The sequence below is a fragment of the Dermochelys coriacea genome, chromosome 6 (assembly GCF_009764565.3).
Source record: "Dermochelys coriacea isolate rDerCor1 chromosome 6, rDerCor1.pri.v4, whole genome shotgun sequence".
In the NCBI taxonomy this organism is placed as follows: Eukaryota; Metazoa; Chordata; order Testudines; family Dermochelyidae; genus Dermochelys; species Dermochelys coriacea.
This window is the reverse complement of record NC_050073.1, coordinates 105,390,127-105,416,622: the sequence shown is the minus strand read 5'-3', so window position 1 is coordinate 105,416,622 and position 26,496 is coordinate 105,390,127. Positions and strand designations below refer to the sequence as shown.

At 41.0% G+C, this 26,496-nt stretch overlaps 1 protein-coding gene across 4 annotated transcripts in view; it reads right to left on the bottom strand.

Moving 5' to 3' along the window:
* Nucleotides 1-6,158: 6,158 nt before the first annotated feature.
* Nucleotides 6,159-26,496, bottom strand: part of YY1 (YY1 transcription factor) — a 41,215-nt gene continuing 20,877 nt past the window's right edge. The window contains exons 3-7 of one of the 4 annotated variants that reach the window (XR_006282144.1): nucleotides 16,816-16,876; nucleotides 10,624-10,717; nucleotides 9,990-10,148; nucleotides 9,048-9,379; nucleotides 7,129-7,338 (exon numbers count right to left, since the gene is read on the bottom strand). Coding sequence is in view for 2 of the 4 variants with exons in the window: in XM_038405409.2 (XP_038261337.1) it covers nucleotides 7,156-7,338; nucleotides 9,990-10,148; nucleotides 16,816-16,876 (403 nt within the window). In the remaining 2 variants the exon portion in view is untranslated. Of the gene's footprint in view, nucleotides 7,339-9,047; nucleotides 9,380-9,989; nucleotides 10,149-10,623; nucleotides 10,718-16,815; nucleotides 16,877-26,496 lie in introns of all 4 variants that reach the window. The other 3 variants (XM_043516811.1, XR_005293490.2, XM_038405409.2) reach the window with 3 other exon arrangements.

Sequence of the window (26,496 nt, the reverse complement as noted above, 5' to 3'; positions counted from 1 at the left end):
AAAAGTGTTAGGTTGACTCAAAGACCCTATCAGTGACAGACCAGGCCATGGGACTCTTTGTCCAAAGGAAAAGGAGGACTTGTGGCACCTTAGAGACTACAATTTGAGCATAAGCTTTCGTGAGCTACAGCTCATTTCATTGGATGCATTCAGTGTAGCTGTAGCTCATGAAAGCTTATGCTCAAATAAATTTGTTAAGTCTCTAAGGTGACATAAGTACTCCTTTTCTTTTTGCGAATACAGACTAACACGGCTAATACTCTGAAATTTGTCCAAAGGCCAAATCTCTATTTTGCTTAGTTTAGCAAAGGGATATAGTGCACCAACTTACTTTTCACAATACGTTTCCCAATAACATGCTCTGTGCTGCACTGCCTGGGATGGCTAGGTCTCAGGTCGAGTGAACCGTAACTATTGCAAGATGTTAGTGAGGTCCTTACTGGATAATTTGTAATTCAGAAGAAATAGTTGATTTGATTCACCTAGAAACAGGATATAGATGTTTTGCACCCTTGTATAGGTGCCCCATTAACAACCACGGCATAGACTTCTTTAAAAGTTTTGTTCTATTCAAATAGAATTTTACCTCTTATACCATATCTAGATTGTGGGAAGACTAGGAGTAAAGTGAGTGGATTGGTTTCCTTATCAGAATAAAAATAAAAATTTTGCATCTTCCCCAACCACTACCACCTCTTCCACCTGAAATCCTCTTCCACCTAAGGAAAAGGATGCTTCTCTTTGAATGGTTCAAAGGGGCTCGGTGAGGATTTTCAGAACAAACAGGCTCCTTGTCAGCCACCCTCCTGGCCAAGATCTTTGAAAGGAAGTTAAATTTAGAAGCTGGGAAATGCACTGGTGAAGCAACAAAGTGGACTTTGATAGAATAAGGACAGCTCCTAGTGCCAATATTTACACATTGAAAAAAACTGGAGTTAGCTATTTAGGAGGAATTCTAAGACACATGCTAGAGAAGCACAAGGGATTTGCCTTGTTTTGTACATGCCAGAACCATCTCACTCCAAATACCCCTCCCCCACACAAACGCAACTCCTCGGAAGCTTTCTTGTTCTGAGCAAGAAGCCCACTAGGTTCTGTGAGTGACCCCATAGTGAATAAGATCTCATAACATTGGCCAGACCCACAGCTGGCAAATGGGCATCCAAAGTAGTCAGGGAACCTTGGGCACATGGGCCTCCATGGGGTAATTACTACAATCACTGATTGGTAACTTTTCTGGCCCCCTTGCAATTAGAGGGAATAGAAAAAGAGACATGAACCAGAAAGCCCTGTCCAAAGGAATGAAAATGTCCTCCCTCCCAGCCTGGGAGTGCTGGTAAAATTTGAGTACTTTCCTGTTGCATTAGCTAGCAAAGAGATCCACTTGAGGCAGGAACCACATCTTCAACTATACAAAAGTGCTTTTATTTAGTTCCCGCTTCCTTGTTCGTTCTGTTGGTCCTGCATATGTGGCCTCAATTGACAGGCACTGATCTAAGGACAGGAGAAGATCTCACCTCATATTCAGGCCAGTTCCCTATTTTGCTTTGGCAGTTCAGAGACATTGTAGCTTTGTTGTTGCTTTCCATATGTAGAAATGTAGGTTTCCGAGGAATTCTTACGAACAGATAGAATAATGCATTTACTCCTCTCTCCCAGAAAATTGATGCTATGTTGGAGATCTGAGGAGTCCATTTGCCCTGAGCCATATAGGGTCCCACACCTGTGACCACCAAGAGGACACTGACATTTATCATTCATAGGTTTGCCCTTGAGCAGATGAAGAAAACATTTCTGTCAGATGAAGGAAAAGCAAACCGATGGTGGAGTTCAGTTGCTGATCCATCAACTGCTCCTGGCAGACGGTCAATCAGGAAATACTACCCATGGCACTGTCTCCATACAGGCTACCATCATGCCAGTAGTTAGGGGCAGTGAGTGTGTGCCAATAGTCTCTGGTTACTCAAGATTACTTTTATCCCCTTGAAATCCTCCTCAATGACCTTCTTCCTACCAGAATATTTAAGATGGAGGAAAGAGAAGCCAAAATCTTGGGAGGAATGGAAGACACAGAGGCCTGTGAAACCTTTCCCTACTTTTCAGATGCAGCAGGTGGAGCATAGCTGCAGTCTGTATTGGACCTGGTGAAAGAACCATCACAAGAGGAATCTCACATCTATCCCTGAAACACAGAAGAAAGAAAAATAACCCCTCCAGTGAGGACTGACAAGCTATGCTGATGAAGCAGTGGGTTCCCAAATCAAGTAGGACTAATGTTGGATATCCTTAAATCTTTCCATTTAAAAATGTTTCAGGCAGAGAGAATGAACACACACTAGACATGCCCTTGTAAACGGTATTTGGAAATCTGCCTAGAGAGTGATCCAGAGGAAGAAAAGTAAAGCTTTTCTTTTCTCCTATCATAGGGAATCCTGATTCAGCAAATTCACCCTGTGCATCCGAGATGCTGTACAAGAATCTGAATTGATGAGTCCTGTCAAAATGAAATTCATAATGTTTTCTAGAGCTAGTTCCAAATGAACTAGGTAGCTGAAAAGAAGGCCAAATACAACTATCCCAACAAGATAGGAGTGCTTGGGGACCATCTAAGAATGGGCTCAAATGAAGTCAGATACAAGTTAATCCTTGTAAGGAACTTGACCGATTAGTTTTCAGAGTAGCAGCCATGTTAGTCTGTATTCGCAAAAAGAAAAGGAGGACTTGTGGCACCTTGGCTTATGCTCAAATCAATTTTAGTCTCTCATGAGCTACAGCTCACTTCATCGGATGCATTTCCACTGAATGCATCTGATGAAGTGAGCTGTAGCTCACAAAAGCTTATGCTCCAATAAATGTGTTAGTTTCTAAGGTGCCACAAGTACTCCTTTTTCTTTTTGACCAATTAGATTAATCCCCTTGGGAAAGAAAAGGGGGAGGGACTGGCTCTCTTTTAAAAAAATTAAATAAATAAATAAATAAAAACCAGCAAGAATTCAGGATTACTAAAGTATCAAAAAATGTTTTTCCAAGAATTGCAGGAGCACTTGCACCTAAGCTAGAATCCACAATTTTAGGGACTGATATAGCTTCCTTTTCTTGATGGCTGGTCCTTTGAAAGCTATGTTTCTTGATGTTTGGATTTTCCCCCACTTTAGGCAGAGTCACCTTTCAAAATAGTAATTTTGAAATAGTAATTCCTATGGGGTAGTTTGGATTCAAGCCCCTGATATGCTTGTCTCCCTTAAAGAAGGTTTGATTGCTGTGGGGGTGAGGAGAAAGTCCAGGACAGACTGGGGCCAACATCCACTGGGAAGGAGCAGTATCACCAACAGGCTGCTTGTATGACCACTCTAATGCATAGAGCACAGCATCCTCAGGGACCACAACGAGGTCTGGACAGGACAGAATAAGCTAGGTCAAACTGGGTAGTTGAAGAGGGTCCCTGGCAGAGAAAAATAGCACTTTGCCACTATTCTGTTATATAAATCACATTCACCAGGTAAGATTGAAGGGGGTTGGATGGGGTGAGGTGGAAAAGAAACAGATTTGTTAGGCTGTGTCTACACTACAGAGGAAACTCAATCTAAGCCACGCAATTTGGGTTACGTGAACAGCGTAACTCAAATTGATGTAGTTTGGATCTACTTACCGCAGGGTCCACACTACGCAATGTTGATGGGAGACACCCTCCCGTTGACTCCCATACTCGTCTCGATCCAGTGGAGTACAGGAGCCGATGGGAGAGCAATCTGTGGTCAATTTAGTGGGTCTTCACTAGACCCGCTAAATCGACCACCGATGTATCGATCACCGCTTGGTAAGCGTAGACAAGCCCTCAGTCTTTTCTTTCAGGCAGAAGGACTCTCTAAAAGGAAATAAATTCTGGTGTGAAGTTCCTCCTCTGAGCATAAGGAGGCAAACAGAGCAGTTACTGTGACTAATGGTGCGGTTCCCCCTACACCACATGAATTTGCTGATGTTCCTGAGGCAGCCAGACAGTGAAAATGGTAGAAAGCTTTTGCAAATTAGCCGGGGCTTTTTAAAAACTATTTCAAGTCCAAAGACCTACAAGCTTTGGGAACCAGAGTCCTAACCCACACACAAGCATAGCTAAAGTTCCTCCCCTTCTCTCTGCTGACTATGTGACAGTTATTTGGAATACAGGAAGTGCAAGAGTAACTAGGCTATGAAACGAGCATGATGCATAGGGCAGACACTAATGCCCTCCCTGAAACTCCTTGGAAATTACAAATGGTTGCACTGTGGGGTCCCAGAAAAATTTTTCTCCCCTTACCTCATATTGCTCAGGCTTGGTGGCATGATACAGGTTCTTGTGGTAGCAGACTGACAGCACTGGTTTCCCAAGGTTGACTTCCTCCTACTTGCAATATCCTCAAAGAGTCCACAATGGGAGCTGCTGAATCAGTGAAGTGTGGAGCTCTAAGAATAAGATGTGCCAATTATATTTTTAAAAGCTATTCCAAGAAGTGAATTTAAAGCTATTAAAGAAGCTATTAAAATAAGATGTGTTTAATTTGACTATAGAAATTCCTAATCATTCACCACCAGAGTTATGTAAGCACAACTGTGAGAAACTTCTTTTTGGCAACAAGAGTCAGCATCTACTCGGGGATCCAATACTCCAACCAAGCTGCTCAATGGGATCTCTGCTTTCTCATACGCAGTATATACACTGGGTGACCATGCTGATTTATGTTTCTAAGATAATAAGCTGATCAATACAGAATATAATTAAATAACCTGGCCTCAAATGGCATTCTTGTTCTAATGGCAAAACTGGTTAAAGATGAAGTGCAATACATGCTTCATCCTAAGCAAACCTCAAAACAAACCAAAAAAAATCCAACCCCACAGTGAACAAAATAGATACCACATCCAACAGAAAGGAGAGAGAGAAGAATGGTTAAGAGAAATATACCTTCTTTAGTGGAGATGCTCAGATGCCATGTGTGCTGTATTAAAATACAGATAAAATCTGCTTGGATAACACTAGACTAAGTTGTTCTTGTCCTCTTCAAAAAACAAAATGCCACATTTATGCAACTACAATGATGATCAGTTCCTGCAGAAAGTAAGTTAACTATGAACTATCTGCCAGTGCCTCCCAAAAATGTAGCATGGGGTGGTGGTGGTGGGGGGGGGGGTGAGTACAACAAAAAAACCCACACAAAAACCACAACAAAACTAGTATTGTCTTTTCGATAGTCCAATGCACATTTTTAAGTTACCCAACCACTTCACTATTCTTCTGCCTCCAAAACCAGGAGACACAGGGTCTATTTTAGGAATAAAATTAAATTAGTTGTATATGAAAATCCTTCTTTGCCATTTATAAAATGGCCTGTGTGTTATGCAAGCACTTAACATCGCTAGTTGAAACCAAAGTCCAACAATTTGGAAAAATGTTTTGCTACCTAATTTTAATCTTGTAAAATTTGATGGATTATATTCTCATAACAGATGCAGAGATTGAGGTCTACAAACATATTACTACCAGACACTGTTTAAAACAACGCTCTTTAAGCGTTTTTTTTTTTTGACATTCTTTTAAAACAATACATATGCATTCTTTGTGCAAATTCTTGTGTTTGTCACTCTTTCACCGTTTACTACAGTACACAGATTACTCAACATTTGTAACAAAAAAGTGTTGAAATCATTTGCAATTAGACCATCTAAGGAATATTGTGTACGTTAAAACTTATTGGGAATTTTCATGGTCTTTTGTTCCTTGCTCTAAGCATGGATCTCCATTACTGCATCTAGTCCAAAACTGAAGGCTAGCCTAATCAGATAAAGGGTTCTCTCAATGTTCTAGTGTCGCCATTGAACCCACCCATTCACCTTTACCTTGATTAAGTAAAGCACCCCCCACCCACACACCTCCACTCTACTCACCCCTTAGCTTGATTAAGGAGAGAAGCGCTATTAATTTAGACACTGTATTGTTCCACTGATTGGCTGGCTGTGGGTGCTGAAAACTGTCACCAACTCCATTATTCCAGTTAATAGGAGTCCAGGTCACTCCCAAACCCAGAATTACTGTCGCCAATTCTGACTAAAATTACCACCTTTGGTATATTCTGTTTTGCCACAGATGTATTACTTAATCAAAAATCATGTAATTGAATGCAAAGTAAAGGAAACTTGAGTTTTTATTTAAGCTTCCAATTTCTGGGAGGTTCAAGAACTGTAATTATTCTGGACAAAAAAAGAAAATAGACTGTGCTTACAGATCATCTTCTGCCATACTCTTTCTTTAGGACCACTGTTTTATTGTTGTCCTTTCTATTACATGGGTTGTACATATTATCAGGTGTTAATAAAAGGTCAGTGCCTGTACAATACATTCTACAACTGAGCACCACTTTCCGTAACTGAACAGGCAAAGAGAAATTACACTGAACATCAGCATCTGGCAGTATTTTTCCAAAAAAAGTGACTAAAATGGGTTTAAATTGATTAACACTATTAAATCACATCTAATATTTGATACTACATGATTTCATTACAGCTATACGATACAATTATACAAAAATGTGTTAACATCAAAGAATACAACCAAAATTAAGATAGCAAACAAAACCTATATAACTTTTTTCTTTACAGGAAAATACTTTTGAAGTATGCATGTAACTGCCCATTCTTTTAAAGAAAATCTACTGCAAGCAAAGTTATCAACCTCCAGAAAAATCACACATAGCATTACTAAGCATATCCCCAAAAAGTGTACAATATGCACACTTGGAAAATACAAAATTAAAAAAATTGTAAGCAACAGGTGAGCTTCATATTTATAAGAATGTGAAAAGAAGTCCAATTTTAGCACTGTTGTATAAAGAATTGTCTCTTTTTGATGCAAGTTCATCAATTGTCCCCTCCTGTTGGGAGCACACTTTACAAAACACCGTGTTCTTGAAACTGGATTACAGAGCAAGGTAGAGCATCTTAGCAACGTCATCTTAAAGTTTTTTTATTTATTTATTTACTACTTTATCAAAACACGTCCTTTAGGTGGGTAGGGTTCTTTTTTTAAAATTCTTTCCTAGAAACAATATACAAAGGGGAGGCATATTTATTCCCATACTCCTGTAAGATGCTTTGAGAGTTCAAGAGCTTTCTTCTCGCTTACTTTCACTGGTTGTTTTTGGCCTTAGCGTGTGTTAAGATGTGAGATTTCAGGTTAGTTGATTGAGCAAACTTCTTATTACAGCCGTCAAACGGGCACACATAGGGCCTGTCGCCAGTGTGAATTCGCACATGTGTGCGTAAATTGAAGTCCAGTGAAAATCGCTTTCCACATCCTTCAAATGTGCACTGTTGAAAGGAAAGGTCAGATTAAAAAAAAAAAAAAAAAGACAAACAGTCTTAACAGGAGTAACAGATACTTGGTAAGTCAGCAAAAGTTTCTTGATTGCATTACTGAATTCCCTTTACAAATATTAGGTCCTGATCCTGCAGTCCATTTTCCCTGAAAACTCCCAATAAAACCAGTGGGAGCTTTGCCTGAGAAATAAATTGCAGGTCTTAGCATATCAACATTGAATTCATTACATCTCATTTAACATATGAAGGTTTGTTTTTTTTTAAGTGAAAGCCTAAAGAGAAAACCGATTACTATTATTTTTCTCAAAACAGTTGCAATGTATACAGTAGACTACTGTGAACAAAAATTCTGAAGACAGCAGAGCTCCAAGCTTGCAAAAAGTAAGCACTTTCGCTACACACTCCCTCTTTTACTCCTAGAAGTATTCTGCACCACTGTGCAATGCAGAATTTTGCAGAAATTAACACTGTGCACACCGAATTTCCTTTCCCCCACAGAAATGGACTACAGTGCCTGCTAGCCACCACTAGGGGCCACTTGACATGCTGGGGAAGGGAGATGGAGCTAGAGAGTTCCTGGCAGCTGCAGTTCCCAGCATGCCTTGAGGGAAGGAGAGTGCGCCATGGAGGAAACTCCATGCAAGCCTGGGACCAAGCATCAGGCTGCTTCTCAATCTGGATCCCCAGGAGGGAGGAGGGTGTTTGGGCTGAGGGGGGGTGGGGGCGGGGAAGAGAGAAAAGGGATTGTGGGCGTCTGGTCCCCTGGCTGGGCTTAGGGGAGGGGAGGAGAGGGGAGGGAGCACAGAAACAGGAACTGGGTTGTCAGAGGTTTCTTTAACTCTCAGTTAAAGAAGAAGCGCTCAGTTTTAGAATTTGGTACCCCTCCTTCCCACTTGCTCCAAAAAGCAGTTAGACTCCATTCAACTGCAGGGACTCGGACTGCAATTTTCCCCAGGTTTTTGGGGAGAGAAGGGCACAGAACAATAATTGTTATCTGTGGGTCAGATGGGCTACTGTTCAGATAAGATATTTATTTTATGAGTTGTTGCCATGCAGGGGCAAGATGAGCAACTCTCTCATGCGTTATACAATTGTTCTTAATGTACATAAAGAGCCACAAGAGCCTGGATCAGAGTGGTTTTTCTTGTGTGCTACAAATAAAAACAGATAAAATGTATGAATAAAAACTCCACAGTCACAGGAATATTTGTTTCTGGGAAACAAACAACAAAACCCACAATTTACTGAATTCAAGCCACGTTCTATGAAAAGTATAGATTCTAAGGCCAAAAGGAACCACTGTGATAATCTAGTCTAGTATGACTTCCTACATAACTCATGCAATACTGAGTAGAGCAAGAACTTGGGTATCCCATCTTCCAGGTGAATACTCTTACCACTGGGCTAGAGAATCACTCAGAGGTGGATAATTCAGGCAATGACTTGGAGACTTTTAATTCTTAAATTGATTAGGAAGAATATTTAGTGGCTTTTTGTAGGTCCAGAAGACGTGGTAGGTTTGAGGTTTTCTGTATTAAAGAATCTCATTTTTAGAGTATCAGTTTATGTCTTATGACAGATTAGTTTCTTGAAGAAACTAAACAAATTAAAAGATGGTATCTTAACTGAACTGATGTGCATCAGTTATTTCTGCATGTTGTATAATTCAGAGTCTAAAGTAATTTTTGAATGATATTTACCATATGAAGAAGGCTGGGGACCTCTGGTGGCAGGAGCTCAAGCGTCTCCTACATTGTCGTAGCATCAGAGGATATTCAGTGGGTAGTTCATGGCTTTAATTTTAAGTTGATTAACACTCAGAACTTGAAAGTTAAGCATTCTGATTAGCCAATGGTGCATCAAACAGCACAAGAAAAAAAAAAAAAGTGTCTGCTGACAACATGGGGGACATTAAAAAAAAAAAAAAGGAGAGAGAATGAAACAATTTCTCCCCCCATGGTGAGTATCCCCACTGTAGATTTTAACAAAGAATTCAGGCAGTTTGTTTACAAATGTGTTCCAAAAACAGCCTCTAAAGAAAACAAAAATCCACACAATTAATATATTGTTATCCAGCTTTGCAGTCTTAAGCTGCCAAGCTACACAGTAGGACTCTTAATAGTGAAAGACATTCCACTTACACACCGTAATCAACATAACCTGGGGCCTTGTTTACATTGGTAAAATACATCAAGTTGAAAAAGAGGAAGCAATAAGGGTTTCCTCAAACATGGTTTCAAAGTCTAATTTTCTTGCAAGTAGGCTAGAATGATGGTTACATTTAAAATGTGCTGATCTCTGTGCTATAATGCACCCCACTTCCAAAGTATACCTGGAAATAAACAATCATAATTTTGTCTAAGCATTAATAATTAGTGAACAGAGAACTTGTTCTAACTTCTCTAAGGATCTGATCCAATGCTCTCTAAAGTCAATGGAAAGGCTGCTATTGGTATCAAACAGACTTTGGATCATGTTTTGATTTTGCATGTCAAGTACCACATGCAATTTTATTTTGAGACAAGGTGCTTCCTTGCCTCAACTGGAAGGAAAGCCAGGTAAGCATAGTCTCTTGCCCCCCCCCCCTTTTTTTTTTTTTAATTAAAACTTGAATACTCTGCATGTCTTGAAAGTGGCCATACCTGAAAGGGCTTCTCTCCAGTATGAACTAGCTGATGTCGCTTTAGTTTGGAACTCTCCACAAAGGCCTTGCCACATTCTGCACATACGTGTACTCGAGGACCATGAGTGTGCAGATGCTTCCTCATAGCAGAGTTGTCCCTGAACATTTTTGTGCAGCCCTTAAAGAGAATTAAAAAAAAAAACAAACAAACAAAAAAAATCTTTAGTCAATACATAAACAAGTTCTGATAATAAAATTTCTAGCATTTTAGTAAATGAAAGTTTAGTTACCCCTCCCTTTTCCCTGGAAAAATACCTTAAAATAGAAGCTGGCCCTAAAAAGACATACTCCCTCACATTGATACATATTTTACTTTGACTTAGGTTAAAAATAAAACACTTTTACAGTAAAATTATCACAAACTCTTACTATAGACAGACAGTAAATATCAATAATTTAAGAGGTGAGGAAAAAATCCAATTCACTCACCCATACAACATTAGTGTACTACATGCAGTCCAGTTTTATTAACATACACTGCATCTTCCCCATAAGATTATATCCTATTAACAGAAGCACAGGTGACAAACTGAACAAAATTTACAGTAGTCCAAGGGCTAGCAAAAGGTAAAATGATGGTAGTCCACCGCTACCTTTGGTGGGCCCCATATTCTTTGTGCAAGTGATGTCTGTCTCTGTCCATCTCCTACTGTCCCTCTTTCTTCTTTCTTTGTCTGTTTCCCGTTCCTGACAGAGAAAGAAGCAAGAGGGTCTCCAAGGCACAGCAGCTACAGAAGAACTCTATTCCATAATGCACTGAGAGCAGAATTAATCTGATAAATTGACTAGGATTACAAAGGTAACAGCTGTGTGGGTTCAGGGAGGGGAAAGGAGGATCTGGTGCTGCTGGGTCATGAAGCCTGAAGACCACCACCTGCATCACAGGAAGGCAGAATACAGATCTCACTCCTGAGCACCAAGAGAGCCTATGACCCCAAGTAATGGGAACTCCCCCCCACTTCTTGAAGATCCTGCATCTGCAGATTCACTTATTTTTTGAATATTGCATTTGCAGAGAGACTAAAGACAGACAAGATTAGGCTGAAAGTCCTACCTAGTCATAATGGTTCTTGACTAAGCTATTCCCTTTCTGCACCCCTAATCTATGAACTTCCCATTCTATCTTTCCTGGTTGTTAAGATTTGGAAAACAGAATTATGATCATTTTTTACAGAATTCTGTTGTCCCAGGTATCTACTTGTTCGAAATTCATGCTACCTTTAAAATTCTCAACTTTCACCACACATTTCTTCTATCCCCCTTCTTACTGATCAACTGTGTTCTATTCCTTCTTTGTTTGCCTGCTGCTTCTGCCATCCTCTAGGCATCCTTTTTTAAAGGAGTGTTTCCCAACCCCTTTGCCAACCTTAAATGCCACTAAACACCAACCAATAGACAGACGAAGGACAGAAGTTACTTATAAATATTACCACCTATTTTTACATCAGATCTCAAAGGACTCACCAAAAGTGGTAAATATCCTCCGCATTTTATAGATGGAGATACTGAGACAGAGGGGTGAAGTAACATGCCCAAGGTCACCCAGCAGACCAGTGACAGAACTAGGAGTAGAGCCAGTGTCTCTTGAGCCCCTCCCCCTACAATACCAGGCAGCCTCACCTTCCATACAACTGAGCAAGCCCAGACCCTTTTTGAAAAAGCACCTCTTTACAAAGCTAGTCCACAAAAGGACGAAGACTAGCTACAGTGTTAATAATCTAGAAGCTTTATATTTCATGCATAAACCATTACATCAGAAATAAACCAACTGGATTATGAAAAAGTCCCCAAATGCCTCTTTGGCTAATTACCATACATAAGGCCCTACGAAATCTGCATTACTGAGAACATGGACAGAATCAAAACATTAATGCAGAATTCTGCTCTCCCCAGGACTGCAGGGGCAGGCAGGCTAAGAGTCAAACCTTCTGATCTGCTTTGCAAAGCCAGTCCAGGGTGGGGGCTGATGTTGGGGCATCTCCTTCCCCTCGCTGGGAATGGATGAGTCATTACACAAAGTAACACTATATCCCCATGTTATTTCTCCCCCCCACCACACCCCCCACTGTTCCTCAGATGTTCTTGTTAACTGCTGGAAATAGCCTACCTTGCTTGTCACCATGAAAGGTTTTCCTCCCTCCCCCCCGCTGCTGGTGATGGCTCATCTTAAGTGATCACTCTCCTTACAGTATGTATGATAAAATCCATTGTTTCATGTTCTCTGTGCGTATATAAATCTCCCCTCTGTATTTTCCACCAAATGCATCCGATGAAGTGAGCTGTAGCTCACGAAAGCTTATGCTCTAATAAATTTGTTAGTCTAAGGTGCCACAAGTACTCCTTTTCTTTTTGCAAATACAGACTAACACGGCTGCTACTCAAATCTTCCCCTCACTGGCGTACCCAGCCTCCACTGAGCGGGAGGGGGGGCACACATGGGAGAACAGGGGGCACCTGTCTGTACACCAGCCTCTGGCTCAGGAGTGGGTGCAATAGCTGCTGTCTAAACAAGCGTTCCGGCTGGTGAGTGCTCTGCTTAAAGAGAGGACTGTGCAGACACTTCCCCACCACAGTTTTGTGGACTTCTTGTGTTACTGTTCAGAATTGTCAGTTTGGTCATATTACCGAGTGCTACTTTAAAAAGCAAATTTAAAATGTATTACTTTTACCTTATACTGTATATCTGCTGGACATTGTTTAAATTGTAGGGGGTATTTTTGTGTAAAATCAATTTTTCCCATTGCAATCCAATTCTGAACATTTTAATGCATTTACAGTAAGGCTACTTAAATTGTGGTCAATGTATCAAACAATTTTGATTTAAAAGACCATAAACGTGGAATTTTTAAAAAACGAAATCAAAATAAATACAAAAATCCACAATAAAATGGATTTCTTCGGGGCCTACATACACAGAAGATCTAACCAGATGACTTTTAGTCACTCAGACCAAAAAAATCACTTCTACTATCCAGCATAAAAGTTGGGGCAATGGATTTGTGGGATCAAGACTATTTCATGGTAAAGACAGAAACCCTTCTTACAAATTCAACCCAGCTAAATTAACTGCGCTACCAGGGCTTCCCTGTTGAATAAATGCAAGATGGGAATATAGATGAACTCATTTGTCAAAGGTCCCTCAAAGCGTATCAGAAACTTTAATAAATTCTTAAGTTTTGTTAAGGAGTTTCAGTTTCCATATGAATTTTGAAGCGTACATGAAAATAAACCAGAACTGGTAGTACCATACAACTGCAAGAGGAGTGCAAGTTAGAAAACAGCAATTGATTGAGTGATCCACCTTCCAATCTATCAGGGGGAACCGTGTTAGTCTGTATCCACAAAAACAACAAGGAGTCCGGTGGCACCTTAAAGACTAACAGATTTATTTGAGCATGCTCAAATAAATCTGTTAGTCTTTAAGGTGCCACCGGACTCCTGGTTCCAATCTGCAATTCTGCAGCTTTGGGAGCTACTTTTGCCAAACTAGGAATAACCATATCTGAACATGTCTTAAATTCTGAAAAACCAAGGAGCCACCACTTCTAAATAAAAAAGTTTCCCCCACAGGTTTCACAATCCCTTTGGACTAACAGGCTTCAAGATTTCCATGTCTTTATTCAAAAGTTAAACTTTACAAATGGGTGGGATGAAAAAAAAAGCTATTTATACTGACTTTGAAATCCCAACTACTCTGTGGAAAGGAGAAGGGAAGCCTTAAGAGGTATTTCTTGGTTACACATAAGTAACAAAGTTGTCCTAAGAGTTACCTCTACACTGATAAAGGAACTTTTTTGGGAGGGGAAGTGGAAAAGCAGCAATAAGGAAGTATTACTTTTCTTCTCCCACTTAACATAGACAACATAATGTTTATCAGAAGTATAATTAAATCAGAGAAATAAGAGCAGGACTGATTTCAAGTTGTGAACATACATTTCTCCTCAGAGGAAGAATAATTTAACTCTGGGTCTCCAAGTACAACTTTAAGGAAAGATGAACATACATCCTGAAAGTGTGGAATTAGAACAGTGGTTGGCAAACTATGACCCAGGGCCACATCTGGCCTGCCAGCTGATTTAATCTGGCCCTCAAGCTCCCACTGGGGAGCAGGGTCGGGTGCCGCACCCTGCGTGCATGCTGTGGCTCTGCATGGCTCCTGGAAGCAGCGACATGTCCCCCCTCTGGCTCCTACAGCCAGGGGGCTCTGCATGCTGCCCCCACCCCGAACGCCACCCCCATTGACCAGGAACTATAGCTAATGGGAACTGCAGGGGTGGCGCCTGTGGACAGGGCAGCATACAAAGCAGCCTGGTTGTGACTCCACGTAGGAGCCAGAGGGGAGACACGCTACTGCTTCTTGGAGCCCCTCCCATGCCCCACCTCTGAGCCCCCTCCCACCCTTCGAACCCCTCAGTCCCAGCCCGGGGCACCCTTCTGCACCCCAAACTCCTCACCCCTAGTCTCACCCCAAGCTGCAGCCCTCACCCCATGCCCCAATCCCCCTCCCACACTCTAAACCCCTTGGCTCTAGCTTGGAGCACCCTCCTATGCCCCAAACCCATCATCCTCAGCCACACCCCCAGCCAGAGCCCTCATCTGCACTGTGAACTCCTCATTTCTGGCCTTACCCCAGAGCCCTCACTCCCTCTTGCACCCCAACCCCAATTTCGTGAGCCCACCATACCATTTCCATACCCAGATGTGGCCCTCGGGCCAAAAAGTTTGCCCACCTCTGGATTAGAAAGTCAACATATAGAGCCTGAATAGGAACTCAACGTTCCCAGACTGGATGCTTGGTCTCAAGGCTAGTAAGGAACAAATCTTTGGTCTATGTTACTGATCTGTAACGTGCACTATTAAATAATCTGCACAGGCAAACATTCTTAGGCTCACGCTATCTAGAAACCAAGCCCCACAACCTGTAATGATTTCGTATCAAGGCTGGGTACACCTAGATCTCAGGAATACACTCTGGACAGTTTTCATGCCATCAAATAAGTATTCTAAATTATTGTTGCAATATCTTGTCCATAATAGTGTATGGTAGCTATCAAAAAACAACATACAGACACGCTAACCATAAGAGAAGGGACCAGAGTGCTCTCCTTTATTTAAAAAGTGGCCACAGAAAAAATCTGATTATTAAATAGTCTAGAGCAGTGGTTCTCAACCAGGGGTATGTGTACGTCTGGGGGTACTCAGAGGTCTTCCAGGGGGTACATCAACTCCTCTAGATATTTGCCTAGTTTTACAACAGGCTACATGAAAAGCACTAGTGAAGTCAGTACAAACTAAAATTTTGTAGACAATGATTTGTTTATACTGTTTTGTATACTATACACTGAAATGTAAGTACAATATTAATATTCCAATTGATTGATTTTATTGTATCATAAAAATGAGAAAGTAAGCAATTTTTCAGTAATAGTGTGTTGTTACTTATATTTGTGTCTGATTTTGTAAGTTTTTAAGTGAGGTGAAACTTGGGGAGTACATAAGACAAATCAGACTCGGTGGTACAACAGTCTGGAAAGGTTGAGAGTTACTAATCTAGGGGTGTATCTACATTGCAGCTGAGAGCCAGCCTTACAGCTTGGATAGAGACTTGTGCTAGAGGGGCTCACTTATGTGAAAGAAATAGCTGTGTGGACATTGTGGCACTGGCAGAGGCTCACACTAGCCGGACAAGCTTGGCACCGGCGTGGGCTTGAGCTACTCCTGGGGGAATTATGTGCACAATATTTTAAAATTCTGCAGATTTTGTCAAGAACACCACTATATAATCATGCCAGTTTCAATTATTTGGTAATTTATTTCAAGATACCTGTCAGCAAAAATTCACCCACGAGTAGAGAGTTAAAGAAACCCCTATGACAACCCAGTTTCTCTGCCCCCTTGCCTCCCAGAGCCCAGCCAGGGGGCCAGACACTCACCCCCCCCCCCCCGACACTCTCACTCTCCAAGACCAGAGAGAGAAACAGCCTGATTGCTGGGGCCAAGACTTGCACGCCACCACCTCCTTTCTTCAGGGCGTGCTGAGAACTGCAGCTATTGGGAACCCTCCAGTTCCTGCCTCTTCCCCCTAGCCCTGTGCCAGGTCCAGTGGCCTCTAGTGGCGGCCAGCATCTCTGCAACCCATTTCTGTGAGGAAAAAAGGAAATCCTGCGTGCATAACATTAATTTATGAAAATTTCTGCATTGTGCAGTGGTACAGAATTCCCCCAAGAGTAGCTTGAGCTCAGGTGCCTCTGCCAATGCCACAATGTCCACACAGCTATTTCTAGCACAAATTCATGTACCGGAGCTGGGAGGCTAGCTCCTAGCTGCAACACAGACATACCCTTGACCTTTATTGAATGAAGTTCTCCAATGATCTTTCACGTTATCAATATCATGAGCCAGGTATGACACACAGCAGTACAGAAACTTAAAGGAATATAGTTTGGGTTGAGTCTAGAGGATTAATGAGGTATTTCATAGAGTGACAGAAAATTACATTACTGGGACAAAGGGTCCTGCCATACTCCCATGATCATCTTACATGCAAACAAGGTTCCCTTTTGTGTTATGACATTCACACTGTGTAGGAAGAGTTGAGGAAATCTTTTAGCATCTGGAAAGCACCTAAAGAGATACAACTGTATTTAAAGTAATAGGCCTCAATATTTAGCTTTAATATATTCAGCTTATTCCTACCTTAACAGAAAAAAAAGTTAGCCGCACAAAATTCAGTTCCACAAGTGACTAATCACTGAAATGCTTTAAGTTCAGAGAGTTTCACTTACTTTGTGAGGACATGCTATCGTTCTTGGAGCATCATCTTCTTTAATTTTTCGTGGCTTCATTCTTACAAAATAAAGTAAGAAAACACCAGTAAGTGCATAGAAGCAATCTTCCTAAAACGGTTTGCTTTAATATTAAAAAAATCCTGCAAGTTATACACATCAACTGCACTTGGAGTTTAATGCTGTAGTGAGGATATATTAAAATTTAAAAAACACAGTAACAGTATATTTTTGCATTTTGAAAAAGCAATTTAGTCCATACAACACAAACTTTAAAATCTGAAGATCTTTATATAAGCAACTTTCAGACACAGAACACTGTACATTTAAAAGCATGGCTGTCAATTAATTGCAGTTAACAGGCAACAAACAAAACTAGATTAAAAATAGTTGCAATTAATAACAGGTTTAAACGCATTGTTAAACAGAATACCCATTTAAAATTATACTTATTTTTGGATTTTTTCTACATTTCCAAATATACACATTTTAATTACAGCATGAATACAAAGGGTACAGTGCTCACTTTATTTTTTAATACAAATATTTGCACTGTAAAAAAGAAAAAATAATATGAGGTGAATTGAAAAATACAAGTACTGTAGTGCAATCTCTATCGTGAAAGTGCAGAGTTGTGGAGAGGGCACACGACCTGTACTGACAGAGATGTTGTCACTAGGAACTCGAAAAGTTTCTTGTGGGCTGGATGAATGGATGTATACCTGAAAATAGGCATCTTGCAGATCGAGAACCACAAAACATCTTGAGGGATTTAATGAGGGAACTATAGGAGGTCAGAGTCACCATTCTGAACTTGAAACACTGGATGAACTTGTGGACCTTTAATGTCTCAACTCTTATAGATTCCAAATCCAGAAGGGACCACTGTGATTATCTAGCCCAGAGATGGGCAAACTACGGCCCGTGGGACCGTCCTGCCCCGAACTCTCCACCAGGGAGGCCACTCCAGCTCCTCCCCCGCTATCCCCCCTGCCCCGCAGCCTCAGCACAGTGCGCTGACAGTGCTCCGGCTTGCCACTGCTGCTGGGCAAGGCGGCAGCATGGCTGTGAGCTCCTGCCGCTCTGAGCAGTGTGGTAAGGGGGCGGGGAGGGATTGGATAATGGGCAGGCAGTCCGGGGGGGGGGGGGCTGGATAGGCGTGGGAGTCCCAGGGGGCCTGTCAGGGGGCGGTTGGATGGGGCACAGGTTCTGGACAAACAGGGGGGTTGGGGGGGTCCCGGGGGTGATTAGGGGCAGGAGTCCGAGGAGAGGGCGGTCAGGGGACAAGGAGCACGGGATGGTGGTGTTTGGATGGGTTGGAAGTTCTGAGGGGGGGGGCAATCAGGAGATGGGGTCCATGCTGTTTGGGGAGGCACAGCTTTCCCTACCCGGCCCTCCATAAAAGTTTCGCAACCCTGATGTGGCCCTCAGGCCAAAAAGTTTGCCCATCCCTGATCTAGCCTGACCACTGGATAACACAGGTCACAGAACTTCTCCAAAATCATTCCTGGCGCTTATCTTTTAGAAAAGCATCCAATCGTGATTTTAAAAATTGCTAGTGTTAGAGAATTTGAGTTTGATAAAAATATACACCTTCTTTCCAGTCTGAATTTGTCTAGCATCAACTTCCAGCCATTGGATCGTGTTATACTTCTCTGCTAGATTGAAGAGCCCAATATTAAATATTTGTTCCAAGTAGATATTTATAAACTAATCAATTACCTCTTACCCTTCTCTTTATTAAGCTAAAAAAGAGAACTTCTTGAGTCTAATCACTACAATGGCAGCTTTTCTAATCCTTTAGAAATTCTTATGGCTTTTTTTTCTGAACGCTCCCTAATCTATAAAACATCCTCTAATCGTGGATACCAGAATTGGACAGTATTTCTAGCAGCAGTTGCACTAGTGCCAAAAACAGAGATAAAAACCTCTGGTCTGTCCCAAGATTCCCCTGTTTATGCATCCAAGGATTGTTTTAGTCCTTTGTTTTCTTTTGGATGAGAAAAATAATGGGAATAACCCCTTGTCCTATATCTCTGAATCCCTCCTCCAAATTGTAGAAGGGGAGTCCACTTTTTGTTTGAACGGTATCTTGTGAAAATGGTCCCTCAAAAAAAAAGGGGAAAAAAAAATGGCGGCGAACGGGGCTAACAGGTCAGGAAGATACTGGAATGGGAGAGAATATCCATTGTTTACTATTTCCAAGACTCAGTTGTCTGAGTTGATCCGAGTCCAGACTTACCAAAAATAAAAGGAGATAGTTGCCAAGGTGGCGGGTAGGAGGGGAAGAGAGACAGAAGGGAAGAGATCTCAAGGTTCTGCCAGGCTCTCGGTAATGGCATCAAACCTGCTTCCTAGGGAAAAACAGACTATGCAGCAGCAGAGAAAGGCTGAAACCTCTTCTTTCTGGACAGCTCCAAGGTCTGAGGATGTAACATACGCGGGCACAGAAACAGTACCTGAAAGAAGTCCTGTCTCACTTACTTCCATCTTAGTACTGGAAAAGAGGTCCAGAGAATATAGTCACCCTAGACTCCTTTAAGGAACAGAGGACTTCACCACACTTTGAAGTAAAAAGTTAACTTCAAAAAGATTCTCAATTTTTGTTTGGACATCCCTGGAAAAAATCTCAAGATTGGAAAAAGTAAGATCTTCTCATGACCACCAACATAGACAAAGTTTATTCCACTATATTGTTTACAGCAGCCTGCAATTGGATGCGGGTTATCAGCTATCCCTCAGATGGGGATGGTCATTAGTTCTTTTCAGTGATCGAGGTAGCCTATCTACAAACAGTGTGTCTCAATTCAAATAATTGTATTTTGACAGAAGCACTTGGTAATTATTCACCAGCATATGGAGGCTGGTAAATGAATACTTTGCATCCAAACAGGTCCAGTCTCTAAGTCTCTCCCCTTACATATGGATTTGAGAGACCCCTGCCACTTTGATTGCTCTTAGACCACAGCTTCCAGAAACAATTTTGATACTGAGTGGGAATAAAAGTACTCCAAGTTCTTTGGAAGAGATGTGGAATCCCCGTCAGCCCACTTGGATGTGGCCAAGACAGAAGCTAGCGCATGTCGCAGCTCTTTTGTGGGCTGATCCTCATTTATAAGCAAGACGAGCCTGCCAACAATGGAAGCATGTAAAATGTGCAAAAGTTTGAAAGGTTTCTCCTGCACCACTTCCAGAGGTGTATCTAGAATCTCTGCCATAGACCTCATGAGGTCCTGAAATGTCTTGAAGTCATCAGCTAAAATAATGTTAATTTACTGCCTCATTCTTCCCCTTATAGCATTTATCACTTTCCTCCTGATACTTTGAGGCTCTAAGGCTGCACTAGCTGACTTGACTTGTTATCTTGACTGCCTCTTTGGGCAGCAGTATCTAATCCACAAGGAGACAGATTACTTAGGCTTACCTGAATACAGCTACATTCCCCTAGGTGTCTAGTCAAGCCAGAGCTGAAAAGGGTATGGATACTGGATTGAGGGACACATAGGGGTGTGCATGTAAAATCAGGAAGGATGAGCCCCAAGTCATTTACTGCTGTCCCTTACAGATCCCTTTCTGACTCACACTGTACAACCCAAAAGGGATGGAAGGAGGAGTCCCTATTGTGCCCCAACAGGGATGCAGACAAGGAATACATGGCTTCCAAGACAGGGGTCATCCTGTCAGGAGTGCCATGGCTCTGTTGTGCTCTCCCTAAGCAAGTAGAAGGTTAATTCAGTACCAGAGATATCTTCTTGACCTGCTATACCAACAACTTGGTAGCTAATGCTTTTTCTTCTTCTGGTATATGGCTTCTGATGGCACAAAAAATGAATTAGATGTTGGGTATGTGATATAGTCACTCTTAAGTGCATCCACCCACCATCAATATGATAAAGAGGGCATTCTTTACCCAAATAGCATAGTTCTTGAGCTCCATAAGAGTAGGACGGGACGCTCAGGAAGACCCAATGGTAAAGATGCAAATTAAACTGCCCATGACCACAACACATTCCATTGTAACAAAGAAGGATCTTTTGGTTCATATGGTTATTCTGAAGGGCTTGAGAGAGCTAATCCCGAGAGCCTAGGAAACATAGATCTGAGTTGTCTAACTGCCAAGAAATGTGCCACTGCTTCAAAAATATAGTCCTGCACTACCTGTTGCCACTGTGCCTTAGAAAGGTTGTCTGATGGGGTCAACTATTTCAGAAAACACTTTAGCAAGTGTTTCTGATATGGCTTTGAGATAAAATTATGAAGTAAGCTGTCTTGATAGTTGACTGTGCACAGTAATGCGGCCAGGGCCTTGCCTTATGCCTAATTACGGGGAAGCAATTCCAGCCAGGACTGAAATGTTGGAAACTGGAGTTGACTGGGTTGTACCATTGATGATATGCAAGGCAGAATTGATCACTGATTCCAACTTGTCACAATGACAACTGGAGCTCTAAGGTGCTTCACAGTATTAAGCAGGTGCAATCATTAGGGCACTAGTAGCTGTCTGTAAAGTTGCAACACTAATGACCATGAGTTGCCAGCAAGTCTGCAACGCAACCAGATTTTGCAAGTCTTCTTGATGTTTTGATGAATGGACAGAGCAGTCAAGCTTTATTGCCAGATACGTAGGGTATGGCTCAAAAACAACTGGCTGCTGTATAATGCTGTCTTGAGTGCATTTATGTCATCACTTCAAAAAAATACCTGGCCAAGGTGGATTAGTCATCACCATCTTCAAGCTCTCAAGGAGAGAAGATTCCGATACTGAGCACACAGATTGGGGGGGGGGGGAAATCACTGTACCTTATATGCCCGGGGTACTGACCCAGTAGGTATCAATCCACTGGACACTTGGGAACACATTTGTGAGGTTACCTGAACAGAAGCCCTGGGAGATAAAGGACTGGTTCCGAGGGAGATTCAGTCCATAGCTTTAGTGGTTATTGCCAATGTACCAGGGTGCCAGAGGGACCCCTCTCAAGCTGTTGGCGGTCCTTTGATTGTTGAGCCAAAGATGAATCAGACTTATGGGTCAAGGCAAAAGACTTAGGGTACCTATACCGTGGGTCAGCTCTGGAGCACTGCTCCTTCCTAGCCATCAGAAGCTGGAATGAAGGCAGATGACTACATCTCTTGGTCGATGAAGCTCAGGAGCTTCGCATGGACTCTGGGCTCACCTGGGAACTCTTTCATAGGGAATGACCAGTCAACTGAGGTCTAGCTGTGTCCAAGGAGGCTTGTTTTGAATGCTTCAAGTGATAGCCTCACACTTGAGTCCATTTGAAAGGAGCAACATACAGTACACCACTTAAGACTGTATCCTCAAACTAAACGGGCACCTAGAGCGTCCATCAATAAGCGGCACTGAAGCTTCAAATTAAAGCAGGTTTTAAACCATGAAGATTTTGCTTCTACCATTCTTCTAGAGTCCCTGAGGTGGTGGTCTAGCCTAAGAAACAGAACATGCATAAAATAAGGAATCTGCGTGTGCACAGGTTGCACCGGGGCAACAAGACTAACCAGTACTAAAAATAGCACAGTGCTCAGAGAAGTAGGTGGGGAGTTCCATCTCACTGCCGTGCAAGGTAAAAAACGGAGGTTGGGCCTGCTCTGCCCTTTAAGCCCTAAGAAGGGGTGTAAGGACATCTAGGGCAAAGTCGTGGCTCCATCAGACATTGCTGGCCAAAGAACCTTATCTTATGTACCTCGAGCACGTGTGCACCAAGAGTGGAATCCTAGTGGACAATTGCTATTGCAAGAACTCAACTTTATATTTAAGTTTATTAGAAAAAAGGAGATTTTGGTCTTTAAGAAGTCATTTTTAAATTTTGCACCACAGGAGTGGTACAAAGCTGCCCTAATACAATCTATGATCTTTAAAGAATTTTTAATCCTGGTGTTTCTAGGTAGCATTTTAGCATAGTTGGATCACAGTAAGGTAGAGAGTTGCAATAAAATGCAGTAAGAATTTCTCCTTCAATTCAAGGCCCTAGAAAATGCAATTATTGTTTCTGTTGCAAATAGAGAAAACAATTCACGTTTTGCACTGTGAAGGCCACGTTCTCACACAGTTGAGCAGAACAAGGCGTCTTATTTTGAAATGAATGTACAAATGTGCCATTTTTGTGAGGAAACAAGCTTTTTTAGTTTACTGCTTTTCAAGCTTTTTTGGTGAGAAAAAAACAAAAATCCAAGCACAACAATCACAGACGTCTTTAAGGCTATTAACCTAGGAGACTTAGGGCAGATTTACACTTAAAACTGCAGCAGCATAGCTGCACCAATGCAGCTGTGTCACTTTCTACACCAATGAGAAAGAATTCTCCCATTAGCATAGGATTAACCATCTCCACAAGAAGCAGTAGCTATGCGGTCAAGAGAAGCTCTCCTGCTGACATAGCACCATCTATACTGGCGCTTAGGTCACTATAAGTACGTCACTCAGAGATGTGAAAAATCCACACCCCGATCAGTGTAATTATAGCAAAGTAATTCTATAGTTAGGCCTGCCCTTGTTCCAGGAATAGAGTGCCCAGAGCACTTCAGTTGGTCACAGAAGCGATAGCGGTTGACATGACCAATAGCTAAAATAGTTTCCTCTCCTTTGCTCTATCAATTCTGGGAGGTGGGGTCAACTGCAAGGAGAGTTGCCACTACTGGCCCTCATTCAATGAATGCACTAGGGAGGTGTGAAGGGGTGCTGGAGAGGAAGAGGATTACTGCTTGGACTGCATGCAGAAGGGGAGAAAGAAGAAAGGAGTATGTATGAAAGAACAGAGGGGCCAAAAGGAAAAAAAAAAAACGGAGAAGCTGAACAAGCAAGAACATTATGACTAAGACTCAAGCCTGTGGCAACTTCCCACCCGTTATATTTTCCCCTTTTTCTTTCTTCACATTTTATTTCCTCTTTCTTAGTTTGTACTTTTGCTGTTTCTAAGCAGTTCAGCCACATAAACAGTGCTTAGAAAAAAAATGAGACCAACTTTTTAAACTCAAGTTTAAATAAATGTATTTAATTTTTAAAGAAAAAGCAAAAAATAAGCCACCACAGTTCATAACGGCCAGAATTATAGCTACTGTTTACTCACTTCCACTAGGTTCTAGTACTAGACAACGATGGAATTGTTACACTTCAAACATAAGTTTCGCTTAACACCAAAGTTAGAAAATGCTCCATTTTAGTCTTTCATTTAAAGAGATTTTCACCATCCCATGCAAAGACAAAATCTATAGGATAGATCTATTAAATAGTTGACTGAATGTAAAGAGCTTAAAATCATTCACATTTTATATTTTAAATCCCCCAACAGAATTGCTTGTCTGTAATAAGCAAACAGAAGAGGAAAAAAAAAATTGGCTATCAGTCACATTGTTTGAAGTATATAGTTAGTTATATTTTCTGGTCCTCTTTAACACAATAAATGCCAGCACTCTTCATAAACCTTCTAAGAAGATTTGGAAGTGACAAGGACAACTAAAGTTTATGCTTCCATTCATGTCAGAATATGCCTTAACTGGATAGTGCTACCCAACAGATCACACTAATATTGTTATATACAATATTTTCAGCAATTTTAGAACTAATGAACTACTTTCAGGCATAGCTGTACTATTTCCTGCAAGGTTTAAACAAAATTCCTACAAAATTTAAAACAAAAAAATCAGAGACAAAGAAAGAAAGAAAGAAAGAAAGAAAGAAAGAAAGAAAGAAAGAAAGAAAGAAAGAAAGAAAGAAAGAAAGAAAGAAAGAAAGAAAGAAAGAAAGAAAGAAAGAAAGAACGAACAACGGCTATTTTAAAAAGCTTTTTAAGGGGACAATCTGCCTACTCACTGTAACAGCAACATATGATCTGAGATTAGTTTTTAAAAGAGTAAGTGAAATGGTATCTTTTAAAAAAGGGACAGGAGAATGACCTAAATACCAGAAGCTTGTCTGAAGTTGACCACTAAACATGAATGCAATCCCAACATAAAGGCTCAAGTAGCAGAATGGTGTTACAGATGAGCATGAAAAAATTCTGCTAGGTTACCCAAGGGCACCTATAGTGTTAATTGACCCACAGCTGCCTGTGGGTTTGGAAATGATCTTTAGCCTCAGAACAATGTTCGAGGATCAATAAGATGCATCAATAGTGAACTTGGTAAGGTGATTTCTGCAAATCACTACTGCATATCCTCCTATCAATTTAAGGAATGTAGAGCTGTCGTGGTTGCCTCCATAACACTGTCTAGCCAGTTTTCCCATTTCCCCTTTAAGTTTGTGTGTATCTTATACACAGCAACAAGAAAGAGAAAAAACACATTTTTAAAACTAGCAAAATATGACTGGATTGGTAAACCATGAAAACTACCAATGGGACTCAGGAGTAAATTTTGTACCGTAAATTACTTCATCAATTCTTTAAATTGACTGAATTTCAAGTTCACTGTCACTTTCAAAATATTACTAGATGAGTAAAATTTTAGAAATCCTTAAGTCATCAACATGGCTCAAATTTTTTGAAGTCGCTACAAACAAGAAACCACACACTAAATATGACCATTTGCTACTATAGCAAAAACAAGCCTCCAAGACCTTTATATGCCCTAATCAACTGTCAAGTTTAAATTCTCTCACTTTTTATTCTGTCCTTGTTTTGTACTCACAGTTCCCTTTCCTTGCACTCAGGTATCTTGATTAAGATAAAAACGGAATCAGTAGTGAACTTTAACCAAGGTAAAATTAGAGCTTGATCCTGCATCATTCAAGTTGACATTTCCCCCCATTGACCCAAACACAAATAGGACTGAGGCCCTAAACAGCAATGCATGGGCATCAGAGGATTAGAACCTGTTTACTGTGCCATCCATAGTGTTATAACACTGAATTATACACTAGTATGTCAGCAGTTCTCTCTAAAACTGGCCCTATAAATTTACAACACAACAGCAAAGGTGGTAACAAAAAGAAGGGACTTCCTGAAAGCGATTCTCTACTAACTGAAAACCTCAAAGCATTCACTTTTTAGGAAGGTTTTGTCCATCCTATTCTTCATATAGGACACAATTATACTAGCAGGCAGTGACATGGTTGGGTTTTCTTGACAGTGATGAACACATAATGGTTGGTAAGTCAAGTTTGAGGCTTGTCAATTTTGACAGCATTCCTAATGTGATTAGATACCACAGGAATGGCTCCAGTATAAAAAAAGATAGAATAATTTTAAACACACAAGTGACTTCAAGGAAAATCTGAAAAATAATTGTATGCTCAAAAACTTAAATTTACCTGTTAGATTTATAATGCTATTTGCTAAAAATTCTAGGCTAGCAAAAAAGTTATGAACTAACTTGAAAACATCAATATTTGCTTACAAGTCTCTTTTCTCTGTAAAATAACATGCAATAAATTTTTTGCTTTGTTTTTTTTTAGTAAAAAGACCCAGCAGAAGCAGCTATGTGGTAGTTAGAGCTAAAAACCTCAAACTCTAAACCTGGCAACAGACAATTCATCAATAAGAACAGTTTGAGTAGTCAGACAAGCCACAGTATAGCAACATTCAGTATTTGCAAGAATAATTCACATTAAAAAAAATCCAGAGGAGTATTAAATTAATTCTGTAGCAGGCAACCACACTCAGTTATAAAATAGCACAACAGAACCAAACATTTACATTCATTTTAAAAACAAATGAACACCCAAAT